The sequence below is a fragment of the Callospermophilus lateralis genome, chromosome 3, assembly GCF_048772815.1.
Source record: "Callospermophilus lateralis isolate mCalLat2 chromosome 3, mCalLat2.hap1, whole genome shotgun sequence".
In the NCBI taxonomy this organism is placed as follows: Eukaryota; Metazoa; Chordata; class Mammalia; order Rodentia; family Sciuridae; genus Callospermophilus; species Callospermophilus lateralis.
Window position 1 is genome coordinate 31,152,621 of NC_135307.1, and position 24,334 is coordinate 31,176,954.

The 24,334-nt window shown below is 48.4% G+C and overlaps 1 protein-coding gene across 3 annotated transcripts in view; it reads right to left on the reverse strand.

Annotated features, from left to right (window-relative positions):
- Positions 1 to 24,334, reverse strand: part of Rgs6 (regulator of G protein signaling 6) — a 570,177-nt gene that overhangs the window by 85,163 nt on the left and 460,680 nt on the right. For all 3 annotated transcript variants that reach the window (XM_076848119.2, XM_076848117.2, XM_076848116.2), the window contains exons 4-6: positions 11,844 to 11,894; positions 7,664 to 7,770; positions 6,029 to 6,080 (exon numbers count right to left, since the gene is read on the reverse strand). In XM_076848119.2, coding sequence (XP_076704234.2) covers positions 6,029 to 6,080; positions 7,664 to 7,770; positions 11,844 to 11,894 — 210 coding nt within the window. The remainder of the gene's footprint in view (positions 1 to 6,028; positions 6,081 to 7,663; positions 7,771 to 11,843; positions 11,895 to 24,334) is intronic.

Below are 24,334 nucleotides of genomic sequence, written 5' to 3' on the forward strand. Positions count from 1 at the left end.
ATCCATCCATTCATTCATCCCTTCATCCATTTCTCCATCCATCCATCCCTTCATTCCTCTATCCTTCCATCTACCCATCCATCCATCCCTTCATTCCTCTATCCCTCTATCTCTTCATCCATCCATCCATCCATCCATTCCTCCATTTCTTCATCCACCCACCCATTCATTCATCCATTCCTCCATCCCTCCATCTCTCTCTCCATCCATCCATCCCTCCATCCCCCATTCATCCACCATCCACCCATCGTCCATCCATCCATCTATCCATTCATCCATCCATCCATCCATCCATCCATCCATCCATCCATCCATTGTCCTGTGCATTCAGCCCCCTGTCCCTCACTGTGCCCACTATGTCCTGTGAAGAATGTATATTCCAAGGAGAGGTCATGCCATCTGACCTCCAGGAGTCTCTCTGTAGGCCAGGATCCCCTGAGGACCCCACCTGCCAATCCTGGCCACTCCTCTCCTTCCTTTTCACGCTGCTGCACCCAGACACCCTCCACTCAGAGAATTCTTTCTTTTACAAGGATGACCTCATTGCCCTGGGTCCGAAATCTGCACTGAATCTTCAGTGGCCTCAGAAGAAAGGCTTACAAGGCCACCACATTTTCAGCTACTTCTATTTCCCCTCCTCTTCATGTGTCCCCTATATGATGACCTTTCTCTCTTCTCTCCTGTTTCCATCTTTCCCTCCATCTCTGACCTCCCACTGATCTCTGAAGATCCTGCTCAGTGTTCCAGACCCGTCTGTGCATCCCCGACACACCTAAGTCCTGTGTTTACTGACAGTCCCCTGCTCCATGCTGAAGGTTCTTTAGGGACAAGACTATGTCCAATTCAGCTCTAACCCTGCCCCTAGCGCCTGGGCCTGTCCTGCCAGGTGGGAGGAGAGAGCAGTGGAAAGGGAGGACGAGGTGGGGCTCTCGGCTCCGCTCCAGGAAGGGCTCTGGGCCCCCAGCTTCAGGGCCTTCCTCCCGCAGAGGTGGCCTCCATCACCTCCTCTCCCTAGCTCTGCTTCTTGGGGTCTTCCTCCTGCTCCAGTGCCAAGTGGGAGGATCCGGGGAAATGGCAGGTGAACAGCATGAGGAACAGGACGGCCAGGAGAGAAGGTCGCAGAAGAGCTGTCGGAACTTAACTACTGCGAGAGATCTCTGGCCAGCTCCTTGCTCCCTTTGCTCTGAAGCGTTTGCTGACAGCAGCCCGTGGTGCCCTGGAACCCCGCAGCTAGCAGCCTGCTCTCCGGGATGCCCACCCTCCTGCTTCCTATTGTCTAACCGTGTGCTGACTCGGGTCCAGTTGTCCCCAAATCTGCTTATGTCATGCTTCCTTGTTATTGTGACAACGTAAGTTCACCAAATATGATAGAAACACACAGTCTCAGAATGTTGGTTCTACTTAATGATTTTTTTTTTTTTTGACTTTACTATGATGTGAGAGTCAGATGCATCTGATAGAAACCATACGTTGAATTTCAAACGTGGATCTCTTCCCAGGCTAGTGAGATGAAATGCAGTTTGCCACTCTGGGGATGCCAGGCGGTGGCAGGGAGCTGCAGCTCCCACTCAGCTCTGGGCTCCAGGGTCTGGGTGTGCTCTCCTGCTGAGCTATGATGTTGGGTAGGTGACAGGTACTGAAAGCACTGTCAACTTTTGATGTTTTCAGCTTAGGTTGGGTTTCTCAGGACACAGCCCCTCCCTAAGTTGAAGGGCATCTCTACCAATGAACTTGATGTGAAAAGGGAGAGTTGTTGTTGAATGGTTACAACAACTTCACAAAGGAGAACAGTTAAGGCAACTGCTGGTGAATTTGGCATAGGTCAGGTGGCTGGGGAAATACAGGAAAAAAATATAATAAAAATCTAAGGAAAAAAATAATAAAAATCTAGGCGAGGCCAGTATTCAGGAAGCTTCAAAAGTGTCTTGCAATTCTCCGTGCATTTTTAACAAGACCCAAACTGGATGATTTGAGTGCGGCTTATTTAGGAAAGGAGCTCTAATTCTGGGGTGAAAGAGAAGTAGTTGGTCCCACCTCAAAGACGGTCACATCATATTCCTTCACACATCTCATTCATATGAAGTGCTTAAGGCCTCATTTTGAAAACGATTTGCTATTCGCCAACTTTTCCAGAGAACCTGGCAGGTCCAGCTCTGCGTAGAGTCTGGTTAAGGGGCATCTGCTCTTCCCAGAGCACCTCCTGCAGCCTCTTGCACCACAGGCATTCTGGGAACTCGGGAGCAACCTCAAGCAAGAAGCTTGGCACGTCACCTGCCCCGCCGCCCTGGTCTCGGTACCTGGGAGCAGCATAGGTCAGTGGAGGTAGCAATGGCTTTCGCAAAGCTGCCCCCATTTTGGATGATGCTTTCTAGGGGCCACATGTCAATCCCAGGAAAGGGGCTATGGTTTAGATGTGAGATGTTCCCAGAAAGCTCACGGGGGAGACACTGCAGGAGAGTTCAGAGGTGAGTGGTCGGGTTATGAGAGCCTTAGCCTAACCAGAGCATGAATCCACTTGAATGGATTAACTGGGTGGTAACTGCAGGCGGGCGGGGGGGGGAGGGTATGGCTGGAGAAGGTGGGTCCCTGGGGGTGGCCTTTGGGGTATGTGGCATGCTCTCTCTGGGTGGCTATGTCTGGAGCTGCTTTCCTCCTCCACGCTGTGACATCCTGCCTCATCTCAGGCCAAGAGCAACAGAGCTGGCTGTCTATGGACTGAGCCCTCCCAAACTGTGAGCTCCAAAGAAACTCTTCCTCCTCTATGTTGTTCTTGGGTGTTTTGGTCACAGCGGTGAAAAAGCTGACTCAATCAAAGGCTAACCCAGATTGGGACCATGCGCGGTGTGCAGGCAGAGTCGTCCCAAGAGCTTTTCAAGCCATCTGGGTCAAAATGGGCCAGTCAGGTTGTGAAGCGAAGCATCGCACAGGAACACAAAGCTGGTGCCACTCTGGTGACAGTGAGTCCCGGTCACATGTTTCCAGCCCACTTCCCGGTGGCTGAAGTCACATGTGAGGCATCTGTTGGGCAGGGAGGGTCCTTGGGGCAGACCTCCCCTGGGGCTTGGCTGCACCACCAGGTCCTTCACCTGCAGGCTTTGTCCCCCTGCCCCCACACCTGGAGTCCCACAGGGACGGACCCACTTCTGCCTCAGGCTCACTAAGGTCACCAAGACAGAAAGGCAGTGTGTTTATAAAGGGAACAGATTCGTGTGCTGGATGTCAAATTAAAATACGAAAGATACCGAACTCACTTCAATGTACTCAAACAACAGATCCCTTTGCAAACTTTCTGCCTTTATTAGTGACATGGCTACTTACCTCAGTCTCCTCAACTAGAGAGAGGTGAACCACTTCGTTCTCTATTTTCCTCATACTCTAGTTACTTTTGGAGCAACACAATTCAAGCATTGGAAATAACTTTGGCAGCCACCAGCCATGGATCCCTGGCTTACAGAGGGGGAAACCAAAGGGCAGGGGAGCGAAGAGATTCGCCCAAAGGCTAGTGAGTGACAGAGTGGAACGAGAATCGAGGTCAAGTTCCGACTTTCCACGATGACATTCTCTGACCCATTTGCTCCTTAGTTTATTCATCCATTCGCTCAGGAAAACGGTGCTGAGGCTGGGCACAGGGGCACTCCCGCCTGTAATCCAGAGACTCGGGAGGCGGAGGCAAGAGGGTCGCAAGCTCGAGGCCAGCCTCAGCAACATAGCAAAGCCCTAAGCAATCTAGCAGGACCCTGTTGTCTCAAAATAAAAAATAAAAAGGACTGGGGATGGGGCTCAGTGGTGGAGCACCCTGGATTCAGTCCCCTTTACCAAAAAAAAAAAAAAAAAAAAAAAAAAAAAAGAAAAAAAGAAAGAAAGAAAAAAAAAAAAAAAAGAAAACTGCTCTGTCTCCTTGTGCCAGGCACCGTCTCAGAGCTGTGAGGCCACCGTGACTGAGTGCAGTGACAGTCTTGCCCAGTCCGAGGGACTTTCCAAATGTCTACTCATGAAATCCTCATGATGAAGCCAAGAGGGGTGTTCAGTTATTATCCCCATTTTGACATGAGGGGGTGTCTCAAGTCTTCCTCGTTGCTGGGGACCCACGATGGCTCCCAAAGCTTTGGGGTCCATACTAATGATGTCTACTATCGAGGCCTTCATATCACCTGCCCCTCCCCCACTCCCTCTCCTCCATCCCGCCTCATCACCATGCAGCTTTGGAATGCTCAGGCCAGATCCTCCCCTCTCCCTTCTTCCCCTCTGTGCTGTCTCTCCCAGCCTGGCCTGCTGGGCAGGCAACACTGTGACTTGGTCAGATCCGTGACCCAGAAATTGACAGTCAGTGATCAGTCAATGTTTGTTGAATGAATAAACGTTTCTGGGGGTTTTCCTCAATCCAAATCACCGAGATTCGGAAATCCTCACCAGAGTTTCACACCCTTGCTCATGGGAGGATCATAACACCACGCAGGAGCAACCATTCCAACCAGGGTCACCACAGCAGTGACCACAGGGCAGCACTGACTTCTCCTAGGACCCTAACAAAGTAACATTGGGAGACAGGCAATATTTTCCCTCTGATTTGGTTGTGAGGTTTCTGAGGCACAGAGAGGTCAGGCCACTTCCCAGGCTCACACAGCCAACGGAGCTGGTGGATCCTGCGGCCTGTTGTACTGAATTCTGACTTGGTAAGTACTCACTGATTTTCTGGCTAAATGGATTTGGAACATGGGTGAGTCCTTTTGCCTCCCACACCTCAACTTTACCTGATCTGCTATCTATGGTCGCACATGAATTCAAAATAATTTAGCTTTGATGAGAGCCTGAGAAAAACGGTCATTTCCATCTCTGTTCATCTCCACTTGATCACGAAACCGGGAAAAGAGGTACAGAAAGGGAAAGAGCGTCCTTCATAACACAGTGAAGGTGGCGTGGAGGTGGCCCGGGAGGCTGGTCTCGGCCTCCCCTACCATCTCAACCACCTCCCACCCTCCACTGCCGGGGGAGTCTTGGATCCCGGTTCACAAGGGCCCAGGCTGCTGCCCGAGCTGAGCTCTAATCATTCGGATTCCGAGTCGGGCTGTCGCCAGCTTTCAGGCCCAGAAGCGCTTGCTTTGTGATGGCCAAGTGCAGCTCCCGCCCTGAGCCCGAGGCCTTGCTGGCCCCACTCCTCCCAGAAACCCGTGCACCGTGCTGTCCCAGGGCCACCGAGGGGCCAGCAGACAGCCCAGCAGGCAGCTGAGGGCCCTGGCCATGTCGTGAGCATCCTCCAGACTAGAACAAGCGCAGCCTCACCAGGCAATGGCTCGCCCCATGGCCGGTCCCCCTCCGCACCCACGCGCTGGGCCTGCAGTGATGGTGCGGTGGGCCACTCTCTGCCCTCTTTGGCTTAAAGCCAACGGGGACTTCAGACAAACGTGATTGTCGGGGACATGGTCTTCCTGGGCCTCAGGTTCTTTATGTTAAGTACAGGGACAGTATAATTTCTTCAGAAAATTGTTACATAGAAATATTCATTAGCCTCCACTGAGTTGGGTAGATCCCTGCCTGGGTAGATATGGCTCTCTACTTAACCTAGCTTCTAACTTCACCCTCTTTTTATTTCCCTAGTCCAAGGCGACATCTGTACACTCCTCTTTGGTCTGTCTTCCTTTCCCCGTCAATTATGACTATGAAAACCACTGATGAGCTCTTAGTAAGTTTCAACAAGTCTGTGAGAACAGGAAGGGACGGGGGAAGGTGGCTCCTTGATCCAGCCCTCCCTGAAACCCTGCTCCTGGAAGGATTGATCAAAAGTCACAGTCACATCACACTGCCGCGGGATCCTAGTTCTCTATGGTCTCGCAGAATGAACCTATTGACAACCCTTGATCTAACTTTTCTTCCCTTTTGTGTCTTTTCTCCCAAGGGACTGCATCTTTCAGTGTTTTCAATGTCAACAACATCAGAAAGGGTTAAGCAGGGTCAAAACCCTTTCTTTCAAGGCACTTGTCTTATGCCCTCTGGGGGTAACAGGAAGTGTGAGTGTGGCTTCAGTTCTTACCATAGTCAGTGTTCTCAGGTTCCCAGCAGTTGGAAGGCCAGAAGTAAGGAGCCTGTAAGAGAGTACTAAGCATCAGTACCGACAGACACCTGCCTCTCTGCACCCACCAGGGCCTTCTCCACAGCAGGCCTCTGCCCATCTCCTGGCTGACTCCACACCCAACCCTTTGACATAGCTGAGGCCAGTCAACATTTTAATCTAGGGGTTGAGAAATAAAATCCAAAGTAAGCAAAATAAATGCAAAAGCAAGAAATTTTGTTTATGAGGCAGACAATAATCTCTTTTTAACAGGCTTTTTATTGTTTATTGAGGCAAAGTACCCTTGCCACATAAAATACAGGCCACCTGCCTGTTTTAAACTTGAATATTATATGGGGCATCCTTAGATTTAAAAATATTTATTGTTTATCTGGAATCAAAATTAAACTGCATATCTGTATTTTCAATCCTCTAAATTTGGCAACCTTGTGCCAGAGGACACAATCTTTATTTACTTATTCTATTTTATGTTATTTAACATCATGAGATGGTATGCAGAACCTGTAGCAGCAGTTATATGACTGAACAGCTCTATGTCACTAAATTAAGTCCTTATTTGGCTATCAGACCTGGAGGATTGGATGTCTCCAAAAAGGGAGAAAAATAATATAACATTTAATATCATTTTATATTTACCAATGATTTCCCACATACGGTCTTTTAAACACACTGTTTTTAGGAGGCAGGATGAAGTCAAGAATTCTTATCTGGAAACACACGGCGTCTAACAACCAGACAGAGCCTGGCAGTCTCCCGGGTGCAGAGCCTGGCTTCCTTTTTGCCCTTGAACCCACTGAAGACCTCTAACACCATCCCTGCCCCTGTTCCCTCTCGGGCAGGGTCTGGGGGAGGCAGCGTAAGTAGAAACCTCACCCCAGCACGAAGGAGGAGCAAGAGCATCTAGGACCAACGCAAAGCTGCCTCCTAGATTCACGAGGGCCACATCAATTCTCTGGGCTCCTCCAGGTTCTGGTCTGTAAAATGAGCAACCCTTACCCCTCCCCAACAGTTCGTCCATCAGAATAAGTGAGAAAATACATGCAACACGTCTGCTGTGGCCTGAATGTCGGTGCCCGCCCTCCGCCATGAATGAATCCTACTCCCCAAGGTGACGGTATTGGGAGACTCTGGGAGGTGCAGAGGTCGTGAGGGTGGATCCCCCCTGAGCAGGGTTAGTACCCTTGTAGAAGAGGCTTGGAAGAGATCCCTTGTCCCGTCCACTGTAGGAGGACACAGTTAGAAGGTGCCCTCTGCAAAACAGTGGGCCTTCTCCAGACACCAAACCGCGGCAGCCTTGCTCTTGGATTTCCCAGCCCCCAGAATTGTGCAAAACCAAGTTCTTGTGTTTATAAGCTACCCAGCTGATGGTATTCGGTTACAGCAATCCCAAAGGGCCTAGGCAATGCCTCTGAAGCAGTAGGCTCTCAGTGAGCGCCTTTTATGCTTATTCACGTGGGTCAACCCGTGGCCCGGATGGATGGGTTTCCCAATGCTGCTTCCTTGAACACCCTTAGATTTTCTAGGTGGTTCTAATCTGAGTTCAGATGATGATAAGTGGGAAAAGGCGCTTGAGGAGGAGGAGCCCCCGGGGCCTACCTGGAAACGATAGAAGGTACCATCATCCTTCATGGTGAGAACATGGTCAGAGATTGGAAAGATGTAGCCCTGGGCGGCGATAAGGCTTCCCAAGTGTATTGCTTCAACTGCAGAGAGACAGACAGAATCAGGAAGCAGATGATTTCACTGAAACGTACAAGGGCAGAGCAGCAAGATGACTGGCTGTCAAGTGTCCTCCCCTCCAGGCGACTGTGTTCATGTCAAGGTTGCATTTGCTGGTGGTGGCGCGGGAGGGGGGACGCCCACAGAGGAGGAGGACGGTCAAGGGCTGGGGGGTCTGATAATTCTTAAGTTCCTACCCCTACAGTCTTCTAGGAGAAGGCCAGGTCTTGCTTCATGGTTGCGAACATGAGCACTGGCATAGATGAACTTGTATTTAATTAAGTGAGATATTTCACATGAAGTGCTTAGCCGTGTCTGGTACAGGGCAGATATTCAATAAGGGCTGGCAGCTTTGATTCATGGCCTCGCTGCATCTTGTTTTATCACCCTGGGCAGTGAGGACGCGGCCCCGCTGCCCACGGGGACTGTGAATTCCTGTTACAGTCCTGCAAACAACACTGTCATCAGTGGTGACAGTGTTTCCCCTTCTCTCGTGGGCACAGATAAAAATTCACTTTCTTAGAAAACTGGAAGAAGGACAACAGTTTGGGCAGTGACCCTGCGGAGGGGAGGGTCAAACTGAAACAAATATATATTTGCCAACATCGACTTCTTGTTTAGCATCAGTCCTAAGTAGATTCCTATTGATAGTTAAGAATTTATATTTTATCCTAAGCAGAGCTAAGGAAAAAAAAAAAAACAAAAACAAACCCAAACCTAAATGCCCCTCCTACACATAAGAAGTGTCTACAAACCTCAAAGTACTTTCATTGGTGAAAAAGCAATATCTGGACATGGAAATGATTGACATCCTCAGCGAGTCTCTTAGCAATTATTAATTTCATAAGCTCTGGATGTTTAAAAAGTGATTTGTTTGGGCTTTACCTGTGAACTCTTCAAGAGAATGAATCTGATCCAGATGCTCTACTTATTGAGAATCATCTATTGCCCTTTGGGAGACGTGTACACTTTACCACGGGTGGGTTCAGAATGCATGGAGTCTTACTTGCTTGGGATGACCGGTTTGCTTTTTAAGTTCTAAACAGCTGCCCCTTGGTCACTGTGGGGGATTCATTCCAAGACTTCAGCAGACACAAAAGCTGTGGGTGCTCAAGTCTCTTGTATAAAACGGCATAATATTTGTGTATAACCTCTGCGCATTCTCCCTATACTTTAAATCATCTCTAGATTACCTATAATGCCAAATATAATGTCCACGGTATGCTACTGGTTGTCAGTCTGTGTCGTTTAGGGAATAATGGCAAAAAGCAAAGTCTGTGTGGGTTCAGTACAGGTGCTGTTTCCTTCCCCTTGGCTGTTTTCCACCAGGTTGGTGGAGTTTGTGGACACAGACTTGCCGAAATGGAAGGCCCACTGTGTGCTTCAAGAATCATGGGTCCAGCAAGAAGGGACGCTTCCCCCTCAGCTGCAGCTGCTCCTTTCCCAGGGATGAAAGAAAAAGATACAGGAAGAAGGTGGCCTTGATGCCACCCGTATTGGAGCTTATGCTCGAACTCTTTGAAAAAAGGTTTTTACTCAGAAATTTGGCAAAAGAGAAGAAACGGAGGAGCCGCAGGCCTGTGTGGGACACGCCTCGCTCCCCAGGTGCTGCTTCACCTCGTCTGCCCGCTTCTGTACCCAGCTGGCCAATCCCGAGCCGCTCAGAGGCCCAAACCAGGTCCCCTGGGCACTGGATCTCACAGACCTTCACAGACAGGCCCAGCACTGAAACTCCTCACGAGGCCCAGAGCATTCTCACCTCTACTACCCGGGATAGGGTTCTCAAAATAACAATAATAAAAAACAATAAAATAAAATATGTATCAAAAATACAACGCTTATTTCAGAAGGGTAAAGAAACCAGTGCTCCAATAGCAAAGCCATGGACCAAACTAGGTGCCCTTCACTAGGTGAATGGGTATAGAAAATGTGGTCCCTATACACAATGAAATGTTACTCAGCCATAAAGAAGAATGAAACTATGGCATTTGCTGGGTAAATGGATGGAACTGGAGACTGTCATGCTAAGTGAAATAACCCAATCCCCCCCAAAATCAAAGGCTGAGTGTTCTCTCCAATATGCAGATCCTAACTCACAATAAGAGGGTGGGGAGGGAAGAATAGAAGTTCATTGGATTAGACAAAGGGGAATGAAGGGAAGGGAGGGGGAATGGGAATAGGAAAGACAGTGGAATGAACTGGACATAACTTTCATATATGAATACATGACCAGTTTACCTCCACATCATGCACAACCACAAGAATGGGAAGTTATACTCCATGTATGTATAATATGTCAACTGTCATATATGTCTAAAAAGAACAAATAAAAACACCAAAGTGTTTTAGTTTTAAAGACTATTTGTTTTCTGCTGATTTCACTACATTTTTTTAAAAAAATCATTTTTCTTCAGTTGTAGATGGAAATATTTATTTCATTTATTTATTTTTATGTGGTGCTGGGGATCAAACCCAGGGCCTCACACATGCTAGGCAAGTGCTCGGCCACGGAGCCACAACCCCAGCCCATGATTTTACTGTATTTTTAATTGCTTAAAAAAAAGAAATGAAGTCCTACCAGAGTTAAGATTTCTTCAAATCTTCATTTGTTCTAAAGTCTCCTTTGATTTGTAAGTTAAGTAAACAACTACTTTTACCAAACAACAACAACAACAACAAAAACAAAACCAAAAGAACAACAATATAAAACCAGTGCTCTTTGAAAAGACCACCATCATCAAAAGAACCACTGATGTCAAATAAATGTAACCAAACTGGTGGTTGCTGATGGCTGCTTATCCTGTCCAGGTTCATGAATGGATAATTGGAAGTCCAGGCTGCAGAGCGGGAAGCACATATGTGGGTTCTACCCTCCAAAAGGACCAGCATTTATGGTTTTTCTCTGGTGCACTAAGAACTTGACCAGAATTAAGGATGTTTGCTAGTGGTAAGCAGTCACTGAACAACGGGGAGAGGCCTAGGGTCACTTCCACAAATGACCCACTTTCCTGGCACTCAGATTTCCAGCAACCATATTTAACTGAACTGAAGATAAATTGATTAACAGTCAACAGCAGATTAGGACTGTCAGGTTAAAATGCAGGAATGTCAGAGATGACATCCTGATCCCAGCAAGGAACCACATCTGAAGGTCAGACACCGAGGGTGGGCACGCGGAAAAAACCCCCACAAAACCCTCAGAAAGCTTGGTGGTTGAGGGCCACTTAAACTGGGGCAAATAATTCCAATCAGTGCCAGTGTCCATCAAGAACATCAGCCTGGATTCACGTCAGTGGAACTTCATAAGCATGACGTTTGGGCATCAAGAATACCCGGTTAAGCAAGACCAAGGGAGTGTAGGATCAATTCAAAAATTATTAACTAATAGCATGTGGATAATCAGCTCTACTTATGTAGAACTTTCATTTTTCTGGAGTCGTCCTCCCATTTCCTAATTATGCTTTGAAAGTGAATTTTCCTGCTTCTTTCCTGGGTGGGGAGAGGACAGATTTGGAAACTGTCTTATTAGCCAGGGTTTTGTTGTTGTTGTGGCAGGATTCTCCTCATTGAAAGGCACAATTAGAATTAAAAAAACAAAACAAAAACAACAACAACAAAAAAAAAACAAACTGCCATGCCTTCACATCTTGCAAGAAGCAAAAAAAAAAACCCAAAAAAAAAAAAAAAAAAAAACCCAGAAGGCGTCTTAGCAAATAATTAAACATCTTAATTGTGGATCAGGCAATCTAATTTTAAGAGCTGGCTCTAGAAGGCTGTTCAGTGACAGTGCTACAACTTATCTTTAATTGCCGCAGCTAACGAGAATTCATCTCATTTAACACGCTAATGTATCCAGCTCTTTGGCATTCTAAATAGTTGCTCATTTCCTCAAAGGGTGATTTAAATTTGAAGATAGATATTCAGTGGAGAAAATATATTAATTTTATTTGTAAATAGAGTGATTTCACATCCGGCAATTCACATTGGTAAGCCCAGTTCTCGGGAGACGGCAGGAGGGATCCCAGTTTGCTGGTACCAGGGGTCAAGGGTCAAGTACCTGGGTCCTCGATGGAAAGGTTCTTCATGAGCCACTGCACAACGTCAGTACCTGCAACGACAAAGCAGTTTCCACTGAAGACTTCATGGGTGTTTAAGCCTGTGACAGAAGAAACGTGTTTACCTGAGAGAATCCGAATTTTAATCTGCCAACCTAAGAAGCGGATTATATTGAATATTTTCCATCCTTACTCAATGCTTTTCTTCCATTGGTACATTTTCAGTTACTTTCTTTTCCAAAAAAAATTTCACTTTGGATGACTCAGGTTATATCCACATTTCTAGGGAGAAATTACAGAAGGCTTCCTGGGGATAAAGGTGGGAGGGTGACTTCATCATGTGGGCCCCCAGAGCACTTCCTGAGGACTCTTCAGCTTCCTACCTTTACCGCCAAGGGTTGCCTGACACAGGTGACCTCAGAGAGTTGTAAAACTCTCTCGTCTCTTTTGGCACGGACCCATCTTGAATCGTGTGCCCCGGGGGGTCTGTGGCAGATATTTCCATGTGTTCACCAAAACCTCTTCCTTCTACCACTGGGCCTGAGCGGGACTGTATTTCCAGACTCCCTTGAAGTTGGGTGTGGAGCAAGTTCTACCAAAGGAATGTGAATAAAAATGACACGTGCAGCTTCTAGACTATAGAGACTCCTAGGTAGCCCCCCATCCCTCCACCCCCTTCCCTTCCCCCACCACTGCATGGAGAGCACCTGAGAACCTGAGGAAGGTGGAGCCACAATATGGAAGGAGCTCTGGTTCCAACCATGAAAATTAAATGCTCGTTTGAGGCTTGTACTTGATCTAGAATTAAACTTCACTGGGTTAAGCCCCCGGAATTTGGGGGTTTAATCTGCTTTTGCATCTAGTGTTATCTTAACAAATATAAAATCCCGAGTCAGCAGGGACTTACCTGTCTACTCTTTCACCCCGTACACGTACACACACCTGGGATAACAGGTGCTGTAATCTGCATTTGGGAAAAAACCTAGCACCTGGGAACTCACCAATTCCCCACTAACCAGCCTGTTCCAGGTAAGGGGTCCTTGATTTCTCTGAATGGAAAGTTGCCCCCCTCTCTCACTTCCCTGCTGTGGTCTTAGTTTTGCTCTCCAATGAGAGAAAATCAAACTTGACCCCAGACTTAATCACTGAGTGAGACCAGTCACTGGGATGTTGGACTGTCCTGGGGAACCCCCAAGGTCTCTCTCCAGGGGAAACCTGCCTGGATCCCTGAGGGCGGGGGCGGCCTTGCCTGACCTGGAGCTCCTCGCCATTTTGGCCACGGTCCTTTGAATATGTCCCTTTCTTTGCCTGCCTTTGGAGACTTGCACTTAGAACCCACATTCTAAGAGAAACACAGCACAGGAGAGTGGAAGATTTTCTGGAAGGTCCCATAACGATTTGTCACTCTAAGGTCTCACTTTACAGTGAGTGGACCACTGAAGATGGCTTTGTCACCTCAACATGGAATGCTTAATGGAAACAGCCTGGAAGGAGTGTCATCTCCAGCTACCCGAGTCCTGCTAGGGTCGGGGGCCTTGGCGCGAGGGACAGGGTCTGCCAGTCGCTCTGCTGGGTCAGACTCCCTGCTGGCTCACTGGAGACCCAGCAGAGGGGCTTATCAAGCATTTCCCTTTTCCCAGAAATCAAATTTCTCAGAGATTTGACTGGTGGCCAGAAGTGAGACCCGTGCAGGCTCCAGCATCTGGACCTCTGTTTCTCTCTGGCTCTGAGGAAGGTGGTCTAACCGCTCTGTAGGGCTGCCAGGGTCCACCCCACTCTTCCTGGGCTCTCCCCAGGTCCAGACTCCCCTGACCCCAGTCCTTTCAATGTCCCTGCATTTCAACCTCAAAAGAGGAACTTCTAAGCTTCTCCCCACCCCTGCTCCCGGATGGCATCTATGAGCTAACCCTTGGACCAGAAACACGCTGATTCATTTGCATTTTGACACAAAGAGTGTGTGTGTGTGTGTGTGTGTGTGTACACGCATGCGTGCGTGCACGTTCATTTCCTCCAAATTACACAAGTTCAACATTTGTCCTAGGAAATGAAGAACAAAGCAGAAATCAAATAAGAACTGTAATCCCAAGTTGGGGGTCCGGGTGAGGCTCTAACCTGTTTTTTTTTTTTTTTTTCCTCAAAAGAAAAATAGTTCTTTTTTGTGGGTTGCCTGGAAACCGCGAGGTTGCCAGCATCACTCCGGCTCTCCCTGGGGCCAGCGGATTATCTTTCTGCTGAGCTTGCCGAACCATTATTTATCACCTGCCAAGATTGATTACTCACCCTGGGACAATGACAGCCCTTCCTTTCCCCTGTTAATTACTGTCATCATTAATATCCATGTCACTAATTAGTATTCATTCACGGTGAAACTCCTTCCTTGCTATCGCATCCGCTCCCCCGCTACCCCAACCCCAGTCTCCGGCACCGCGGTCTGGGTTTCTACCTCCTGGCATTACGCACGGGGTCCCTGGCCTATTGTCCTCTCTGTCCACTAGCGCGAGACTGTGTTCACAGACCTACAGGGTCCCACTGAAGCACTTTTTTTTTTTTTTTTGCAAAGAAGGAAAAGTCAAAAAAGCCCCTTTCCTCTTCCCCCTGGCATTGTGGGGGCCACGGAGTGGGGTGTCCTGTCCCTGGCACAGCCACCATGAGAGTCAGTCTCATCCGGGGCTTGGTGTGACTATCCTCAGGCCCAGGCAAGGGCTGAGCTGCGCCCCAGGGCTGTCGTGAGCCACTGCGCTCAACCTGCAATGTCACTAACCCCACTGCTGCCCCCTACACTCCGTGGACACTGTTGAGTAGACTTTTGGCAAACGTGATGGCAATGCCCAGGGACGGGGCATCCTTGCCGTCCTGCTGTGGGGTGTTTCAGGCTCCCTGGGACTGATCCAGGAGTGGCCGAGCCTCAGGCTTGTAGCAGGAAGGAACCACTGTGTGTTGAGGCCCAGGAACCAGTAAAGGAAGTCAATGTGTCATAGTATTATGTCTTTTAAAAGCCCTGCCACCCAACACCATGGAATCTGACAAGAGCTGTCCAAATAACCAGGAGGAAACAGCATTTTGCATTTCCTGTTCTCTCCTTCCCTCACCCCACACCAACCCCCAACGGTTCCTCCCTCCCTCTCCTAAAAAGAACTTGAAGCAGGTTTTCTTTCCTGTTCTATCTAAAATGAGTTGTTGCCCTTCATCAGGACTGTTGGATTTGGGGTCTTGTCTTAGCTGAGCTGCCGCGCTGAGCTCTTAAAGACAATATAACACCTTAACAATGTGTTATATTGTGCAACGTGGGAGAGCTACCCCTTATTCCCAAGTCCCCAAACACTTGTCTGAAAGTTGTCTTTTTTGAGGCTAATTTATTAACATATTCCTGGGATCTCCATGAAATACACCAGAGGGCACGCAAGCTACTTCTCCACAGCACCTGTGTTTTATTAGTATATTTACACATGCAATTACTAATGCAGCTAGGCATTGGTTTCTGTACCTGTTGTATTTCAACCATATCTTCTAAAAAAATTTTTTTTAGCTGTTGATGGACCTTTATTTTATTTTATATGTGGCATTGAGAATCGAACCCAATGCCTCACAAATGCCAGGCAAGTGCTCTACCGCTGAACCAAAAACCCAGCTCCTCAACCCCATCTTTTATATATAGTCATGTTTACTGAATGGCTGTAAACAACCTAAAAGTCCTCCAACAGGGGGTTGAATCAGTAAATTATGGCTCATTTATGCAATAAATTTTTATTGAACACCTACTATATTAAATAGGAAAGCATGTTAAGAACATAATATGTTGTAAAAATTACATTTTTACAACAGAAAAATATTTCCATTTATATTCTTTTTTGGGGGAAGGGGGTGTACCAGGGATTGAACTCAGGCACTGGACCACTGAGCCACTGAGCCACATCCCCAGCCCCATTTTGTAGTTTATTTAGAGACAGGATCTCACTGAGTTGCTTAGCGCCTTGCCTTCGCTGAGGCTGGCTTTGCACTCGTGATCCTCCTTCTCGGCCCGAGCACTGACATTACCACCGTGCCCGGCATTCCATTTATATTCTGTTAATTATGTGTGTATGAATATACACAGAAATGAAGAAAAGTCTGGAAGTATCTTTAAATTGTTAAGTTAGGGTATCTTGGGCAGCGTGAGGCATCACATTATGGTAAATATCTACTTTTTTAAAATTTCTGTATTGCTTGAAGTTTATAGAGCATTTATATGCTCTGTTATACTGACAAAAAAATGCTTTTTATTATAAAGAGTAGAGAGAATTGGAGAGGGTATGGGAACTTTGAGCCCCTCACTCCCCCACCCCGCACTCAGGCCCTGGGTACTTTCTGCTTTCTGGGGAAAGGGCAGAGGGGAATGAGGCGGGATTCTCCAAGGGTGAGCAGAGAGAGGCTCAGTCGTGATGCTGGACATGGGCTTTGAGCTGGTCCCTCTCTCTGGCCACCTGCTGCCCCTGGAAGCTCTGAGTGGACTTCTGTAGACCCTGGTGCTGCTCGCCCACTGTCCTGGACCACAGGTAACAAGCTGCACCCATCCCTTGTGTTTCCTTGTTTCCTTGGGTAGGGTAACACGTTGTGGTCTCCTCCTGCTGAGTTCTCACACTGTACTTCCTCTAGGTCAATAAAACCAGATTTGAATAAGCTGGCAAGATCTTCTAATATTTTAGGGGCTTCTGTTTCTCATGTTGGTGGGGGAAGCTTATGATAAAATTCTGGATTTTGCCTCCAGGTGTTTTAAGCTTCTTCAAAGACTTGGCATTTGATGAGGATACTCATAAGTCGGAACCCAAGGAGATCCTAGTGTGAAACTTCCCTATTCTTCCCAAAGTAGTGGATCGATATGAGCCCAAATCAAATTATGCAAAGCCGACAAAAGACTGATTGCCATCATCTGCAATTTTCAAGTTACCGGAAACCTGGTAGATTTTATATATCATAATACTGACAACTGGAGCAATTGATAAGCTAATTATCCACCCTTCCCATTTCCCTTGAGCAAAATGTTTCTGGAGCCCAAGGAAAGATATGAAGGCTTCTGTAGGGAGAGAGCTCATTCTACTCCTCATCCTTGGGATTTGCACACACTTGGGAAGGCGGCTGCGGTTCCTCTTTGCAGAGGAGGACAGCTTCATGCCACTCATCAATCACATGGTGCCAGTGTTTGTGAAGAGGGGTGGGTGACCGTTCCTGGGCCCTCGACCTTGTTATCACATATCATGTAATTATGTAAACTATGACAGTAATTATTTAAAATATGATCATTACCATAACCATCTTAAAAATTAGGCTGAGACATATAATTACATTTTAGAGCCAGGGTTGTAATCCAGGCCTTTTGATGCCAAATATTATTTTCATTTTTACCATTCCACTTTCCTTATTTCCTAATGACTTTCCAAGTGGTATGTGAGAAAAATATTCATGAAACCGATATTCTGCATCAAATTATTTTCTGATGCAGAGACATTAATTTGGTGGTAATAATAACAACCACGACCGCTTGGTGCGGTGGTGCATGCCTATAATCCCAGCTGCTCAGGAGGTAAAGACAGGGGGACCCTGAGTTCAAAGCCAGCCTCGCAAAAACAAGGCACTAAGCAATTAAGTGAGGCCCTGTCTCTAAATAAAATACAAAATAGGGCTGGGGGTGCGGCTCAGTGGTTGAGTGCCCCTGGGTTCAATCACCAGTACCCACCCCCTCAAAATTACCACTATTACTAGCTATTGAATTAATAATTTATTGAGTACTTTCTGTATTCCAGGAATAATCCTACCATAACAATTTCATGCTGTAAATAGATTATTATCATCTTCATTGTGTGAATGAATGGAAGGATATTCTAAGTAGGGCAGTCTGTATTAGTTTTGGTGTTCTTTCATGACTTAGTTAAAAAAAAACAACAATAAAAATTACAACAGTCAGCTCCCAAAGAAAGCTTAACTGAAGAGGAATGTGGAACTGAGATTTGGAGACTGGGTATTAATGAAAGCTGGCAGGAAGGAAGAAAGAGAGGCGGAAGAAATAGTGGTGTGATTCTTGAGTAGTATCGCTTGGTCAATGGGCTGGAGTTGTTCCAAAAGAAAGTTGTGACAAATTTAATGCTCACTTATAGGCACATGAAACAATGACACACAGTGATGATTAAGCTGAGCAGACCTGAGTGCCACTTGTAGTATGTCACTTATAAACCGGGGACCCTGAGAAGGTCCCTCCACCAACATGCACTCCCATCTCCATTTCTTCATAGGTCAACTGTAGGAAATACCTACACCTACCTGCAGGATAAAACAAGTTTATGTCCATAAAACCCTCTTCACAAAGCCTGGCTCATGATCTTGCTGCAATGGCCAGTAAATTCGAAGCTCTTTTATCGGCTCAGCACCTTCATTTTGTTATAGGAAAAAGAGGAGAGTAATAATGGGACCGGCGGCAGGGGCTGTAGGGTCACATGAACTGCTGCTGCATGCGTGGATCTAGCACAGTGTCTGGCCCGCAGTGGGCACTAATACACATTAGCTACGGGCAGAGTCCGAGTTTCGGGACCTCATTGAAGCCCCTTGTCTAATCCGGTCATTTGCGTGGCTGGGAGTGAGTGGAATTCCTGTGTCACCTTGGCTACTTCTTCATTTAAGGCCTGGAGACCTTTCTTAAGAAAGGTCTGTGGATGCCCAGCTTCTTGGACAGAGAGGGGAAAAAGAAAGTAGTCATAGGACAGTAGTCATTGGGAGAGTGGTGAGGCCTCGTAGAATGACTGGGACCCCTGTGTGGGCCCTTGACCTTGCTGCTCCTCACATATATTTCCTGGAAAGTCAGGGTGGGAGGAAAGCGGAGGAGGCGCCCTGGCCACAGCGTGGTTCAGTGAACAGAATGGAGTCAGCATCTTTCCTGTTTTGGGTGCGCTGCTCCCTGTCCATCCCTCCATCCTGCTTCCCAACCCGCTCTCCGCTTGAAGCCCCTGGGATGGTCCTTCCATTCCCAGAATGCACCATGCTCCCCCCCCCCCCCCCCAGGGCAATTCCTCCTCTCCAGTTCCTCCTTTGTCACAGCAGAGTGGTGTCTGCCCCCTCGCCTGTGGTACTCTGCCAGAACTGCCAAAGCAAGTGCCACAGACTGAGTGGCCGAGACGATAGAAATTTGCTTTCTCACAGTTCTGGAGGCTGGACGTCAAGACCAACGTGCTGGCACAGTCCTTCTGAGGACCACCGTGAAGTGGGGTCTGCACCGCGCCCCTGGCCCAGCCGCTGATGGTCGCCTGGCACAATGTGGTGCTCTGGGCCTGGAGATGCGCCGCCCCAATTCCCACCTCCATGTTCAAATGGCTTTCCTCCTGCACGCATGTCTCATTGTCCAAATTTCCCCTTTTTGTAAGGACACCATTCACGCTGGTTTAAGGCCCAACCTAATGACTTCAGCTTAACTAATTATATCTGCAAGGACTGTAATTCCAAATAAGGTCACATTCTGGGGTTCTGAGGAATAGGACTTCAGCTTATGAATTTTGGGGGCATGGGACAATTTAACCCAAACCCCCACTGAATAACCGCTCTGAGGGGCGGGACTCAGTTACACTGTTCTATGTCTGGCCTGGAGCGACCACCTGGTGCTGAGTTGGGGTTTAATAAAAGTATATTCATTAATAGTCGGATTAATATATATCATATCATACATATTCACTCATATTCAGTCCATTAAAATTTTTTTTTCTCAATTTTTGTGACCCATGAAAAACTTGATTATATACCAACACCAACCAGGGAGTGGGAGGCAGGGAGAGAGAAGGGAAGTACTGGGGAGTGACACTGGCCAAATTGTATTGTAATGTTTTGTGCGTGTATGAATATTTAACAACAAATTCCATCATTACGTACGACCATAATGCGCCAATAAAAAAATATGGAGGAAAAAATAATGAACCAATGCCAGGCCTCAATGGGCATTTTACAAACACTGCTTCAGGTGAAAATTCCTTTTTTTTTTTAGTAAAATCACATCTTTTCTCAAAAAAGAAGTCTCAACACAAATTCTAGATAGGGCAAAGGGGTGGGAGGGGAAGGGTGGGAGCACGGGGGTAGAAAAGACAGTGGAGTGAGATGGACATCATCATCCTAAGTACCTGTATGAAGACACGAATGGTGTGACTGTACTTTGTGTCCAACCAGAGATTTGAAAAAGCGTGCTCTCTATGTGTGATAGGAATTGTAATGCATTCCGCCGTCATATATAACAAGTTAGAATAAAAAATTAAAAAAAAAATTTAATGCCAAAAAAAAAAAAGAAGTCTCAACAAATTAATACTTAAAAAAGCTTAGGAAGCAATTCCAGGTCTTCTTTTTCGCTTATCAAACACTGTCTTCAACTCCACTTCTGGGCTGGAAGACATGGCCCACTCCTACCACCTGGCCTGCCCCCTCCATTCTAGTGGCTTCTGGACTGCAGGTTGGTGCTGTCTTCTTCTGACTTGGGTCCAGTGGGTGCTTTCCCCCTGTCAGGAAGGCCTCTGAGCCACTCTGTCTTGGTTTTGAACAGATTGGAGGAATGACATTCAGACACACTGATGACGATTTTGGATCTAGGGATACCCAGGCCTCCGCCACATGCAGTGCTAAAACCAGGGTCTGCCAGGGCCACCTCCCTGGAGTCCAGCAAACCGGCTTGCTGGCCTCTATAAGCATGTGACAGCTGCACCCTTTGGTGACCCACTGCTCGCAAGCAGAAAAGACAATTGGCTGTGGGGAAACCCTGGGCAGGGCTCCCCCAGTGTTACCTCCCCCGTTCAGCCTCTGAGCCTCCCCATTCTCTGAAATTTAAAGCTTCCCTGTGCATTATGAAAAATAATAGGGGCAGGAGACCAGGCGAGGTTATTACCAACTCATAAATCAAGCAGGAGGCTCTGAGGGCTCAGGGAGGTGCCTGAGATGGGCCCCCCGGTTTGTTATCTCACCCAAGCCCCCACGATTGATTCATCACCTCATAACCCTCCCGCGCTGAATCCCAAGTCTTATATCTAATTGTCAGCAGCTGAGTACATGATTTGCAAGAGGATGCGGGCAGCGGCAGAGGTGGGGGTGGAGGAGAGATTAGTTTTGTCAATCAAAAGTATCCAGGGCGAGGCAGAGAGCAGGATTTAGCTGCAAGATCTGCTTATTAAAGGCAAGGCTGGCTCTGGCCGCATTGATTAGGCCTTGGCGCAGGGGAATGGAGGCTGGCTGCCACTGTGGGCGGACCTCCCGCTCCCTGAGGGTGGTTGGCCACTGATGACTGCCTCCTACTAAAAGGCAGAAATGAAAAACAAATAAGCAGAGCTGCTTTGGGAGACAAGGGATTGGATGCCAGGCGTCCTCATCAGAAAGCATCATGAATGTTCTAAGGGCTCCTGAGAGGGACGACTGGAGGGACCTGGGGGCTGGGGTGCTGCTGCCTTGCAGTGGGGTCTAATGGTCACCTCACCTGTGCAATCTGAAAAGGGGTTTTTGAACATTTTATATTTCAATTAAAGGTGGGGGGGGGTAGCGCAGCTGAGGCTTTCTTGAGGGAAGCAGGGAAAGAGGGCCCCAAGCTATCTCTTAGACCTTGGGCTGCGGACTGCAATCACTCGGTAGGAATCTGACCTGCCCCCAGCCACACTTCTGGAGCAACGTGACTGGGCACGCCCCAAGGCTGAAAGTCTGCAAAGCGCACTGCAGTCTGCTACCACCTGGGAAGTAGAGCCGTGTGCCCTTTATGGTGTGCAGCAAGTCCTGTTCCAGGCACAGTTGTGTACAGACGGGTTCTTGGGCAAGGATTTTACTGATGCTGCACGCTGAGCCCTGGTTTCCTCATCTGCAGAATGGGGCCAATTGTGGCATCCACCTCAGATTCTGCCATAGGAGCGTTCTAATGAGATGCAGATAGACTTTTAGTGTGGTCCCTGGCACTGACATACCCCCACTTCCGATGTTAGTCAGCTTTCCATTGCTATGAGAAAGTACCTGAGGTAAGCAACTTATAAAGTTAGTGTTGGTTCATGGTTTCAGAGGTGTCAGTAGGCTCCATTGTTTTGGGGCCTGTGGTGAAGCAGCACATCATGTCGGGAGTGCAGGGTGGAGCAAAGGTGCTCACTTCATGGCAGCCAGAAAGCAAAGAGAGAGAGAGAGGAAGGGCTGGTGTCCCAATAGCCCCCCCAGTGAATTGACTTCCACCTCTAGGCCCCATCTCCCGATTGTGCCACAGCGGGGAGGACATTTAAGATCCCAACCAGAAGACCCTCCTTCCTTTTCTACCTACTGCTGATACATACCACTCAGAATGGCCAGACTGGACTCTGTCTTAGAGCTGATCTCCTGGGTAGAGATTTCGATTTATGATCCAGGCCTGGGTTGCAGGTCTCTAGACCTGGATAGTTCAGAGACTGGTCCAGCTTGGTTCTTTCAAGCTTCTCTGTTTCATTCAAATAGATGAACCCAACCTTTCAAAGCCAGTTCAGGGTCTTCTCCATATGCATAGTGTCCACTCCCAGATCATTTTTAGTTCTTGAGGCAAAATATCAGAACCTCAAGATCTGTCTTTCTCCACCCGAGCCCAGCCCAGCTAAGCCCATAGCCCAGGTCTCCCACAGGAGTGGCCAGGAGGCGAGTGGCCAGGAAGCAAGTGGCCTAGATGTAAATCCTGGTTCCCCTTCCTACTAGCTCTGTGTCCTTGGGGGCCTGTCTGCCCTTTCCAACCTTCAGCTTCTATAAGATATGATAGAAGCCCAGTCTGGGAGAGTGGACATGAGGACACAGCCTGTCCAAGACGGAGCCCTCTTTTTCCTGCAGCGAAGCATCAGTAAATACTCACGTCACTGTTGTTATGACTATTATGACTGACCTCAACCTTGTCATTCATTTACACAAACAAGCCCGGGCTCCGTCCCAAACAAAAAGGCACACGAGCGGGTTGGCAGGGCTCCCAGGGGTCTTTGTGGAGTGCTGGGGCCAGTCAGGGAGGAACTTGGTTCCAGCTGACCCAGTGTCAGGAGAAGGTTCACAGAGAAGGACACATTAGGACACTTTAGGAAACAGTGAGAAAATCAACCGACAGGGAAGTTTTGGGTGAAGAGTCAAGAACTCTGACAGCCCAGCACGCTAACCCGGCTCTGTGACATCTCAGGTGGAGGTGGGTGCATGCCTCTTCTGTGAAAAGGAAAGGAGCTCTGGGAAGGCAAAGCCACCAGCAGTCACTGTGGGCAGAGCACCACCTCAGACCCTGGGTGGAGACGCATGGGCAGGTGGAGCAGGAGCCAAGGAGCCAGCCTCAGGGCCACAGAGGGTCACCTCGGCTGGTGAGAGCTGGTTTTATGCCTCCCCAGCACTGGGAGGTGGGCCTTTCCTCCCATCCCCGCTCTCCACCCAGGCCTCCTAGTGGCTCCAGCACAGCCTCAAGCCAGCCCTCCCTGCAGTCTCTGCCTGCGTTAGTCTACAGGACCGAAGCTGGGCCATTGGGCAGTGCCAATCAGCAGCCCCGACCCCTGTGCTGCTGGTCACTGTTGCTTCAGCGACGTCCCCCAACCCAGAAGGGCTGCACGGGCAGGACAGCGACACCAATGCTGCCCTTCCTTGTGAGCTTCTAGGGACAGCCAGTGGCTTCAGGCTGCTCTGGGCCCTGCTGACCGCTCACCTCTCCAGGACCCTTCCTCCTGCTCCAGCCAAGATAGGACAGCCCCAGTGCTGGGACAGCCTGAGGGCAGAAATGACAGGAGCCGGTCAGAGGCAGTGTGACGTGATCCTGCTGGCAGTATGGTGTCCCATCTGGTCATCCATAAGAAGCCAGGGCACTGCCCACGGGGGCTGGTAGTGACCAGGTCAGACTACCTACCTTCCCTGGCCCTCTCCTTCCTATGAGGCAAGTGGCCTAGATTTGAATCCTGGTTCCCCTCTCCCACCAGCTCTGTGACCTTGGGACCTGTCTGTCCTTTCCAACCTTCAGCTTCTATAAGATATGATAGAAGCCAGTCGGGGAGAGTGGACGTGAGGACCCAGCCTGTCCAAGAGGGAGCCCTCTTTTTCCTGCAGCAAAGCATCAATAAATACTCACGTCACTATTGTTATGATGACTATTATGACTGACCTCAACCTTGTCATTCATTGATTTTATTTCTTCTATGGGCAATGAGGTAGGGATCAAGGCCTGGCTTTGCAGGACTTGAGAGAAAAGCAAAGCCATCCACTGAGACCAAGGAAGCTTCTAGAAGCTACAACTCAGTCCTTCACGTGGGCCGCCTGTGCTTTCTGCACGGACAGTAAAAGGCTCCCCATAGGGAGAGCAAGGGCAGCTGAGGGGAGGGGAGGGAAGCCAGGGGTCCAGTTTCCTCCTCTTCACCCCCTCACTCCAGCCCACCCACTTCCCTGAGGGACACCTCCACCCCCATCCCCTTAGCATCTGTGCACAGTGACTGCCCATCTCTTAGTAATGCAGATGCTCATGCACATCCCCACACAGACACGCCCAACTCACGTGCTC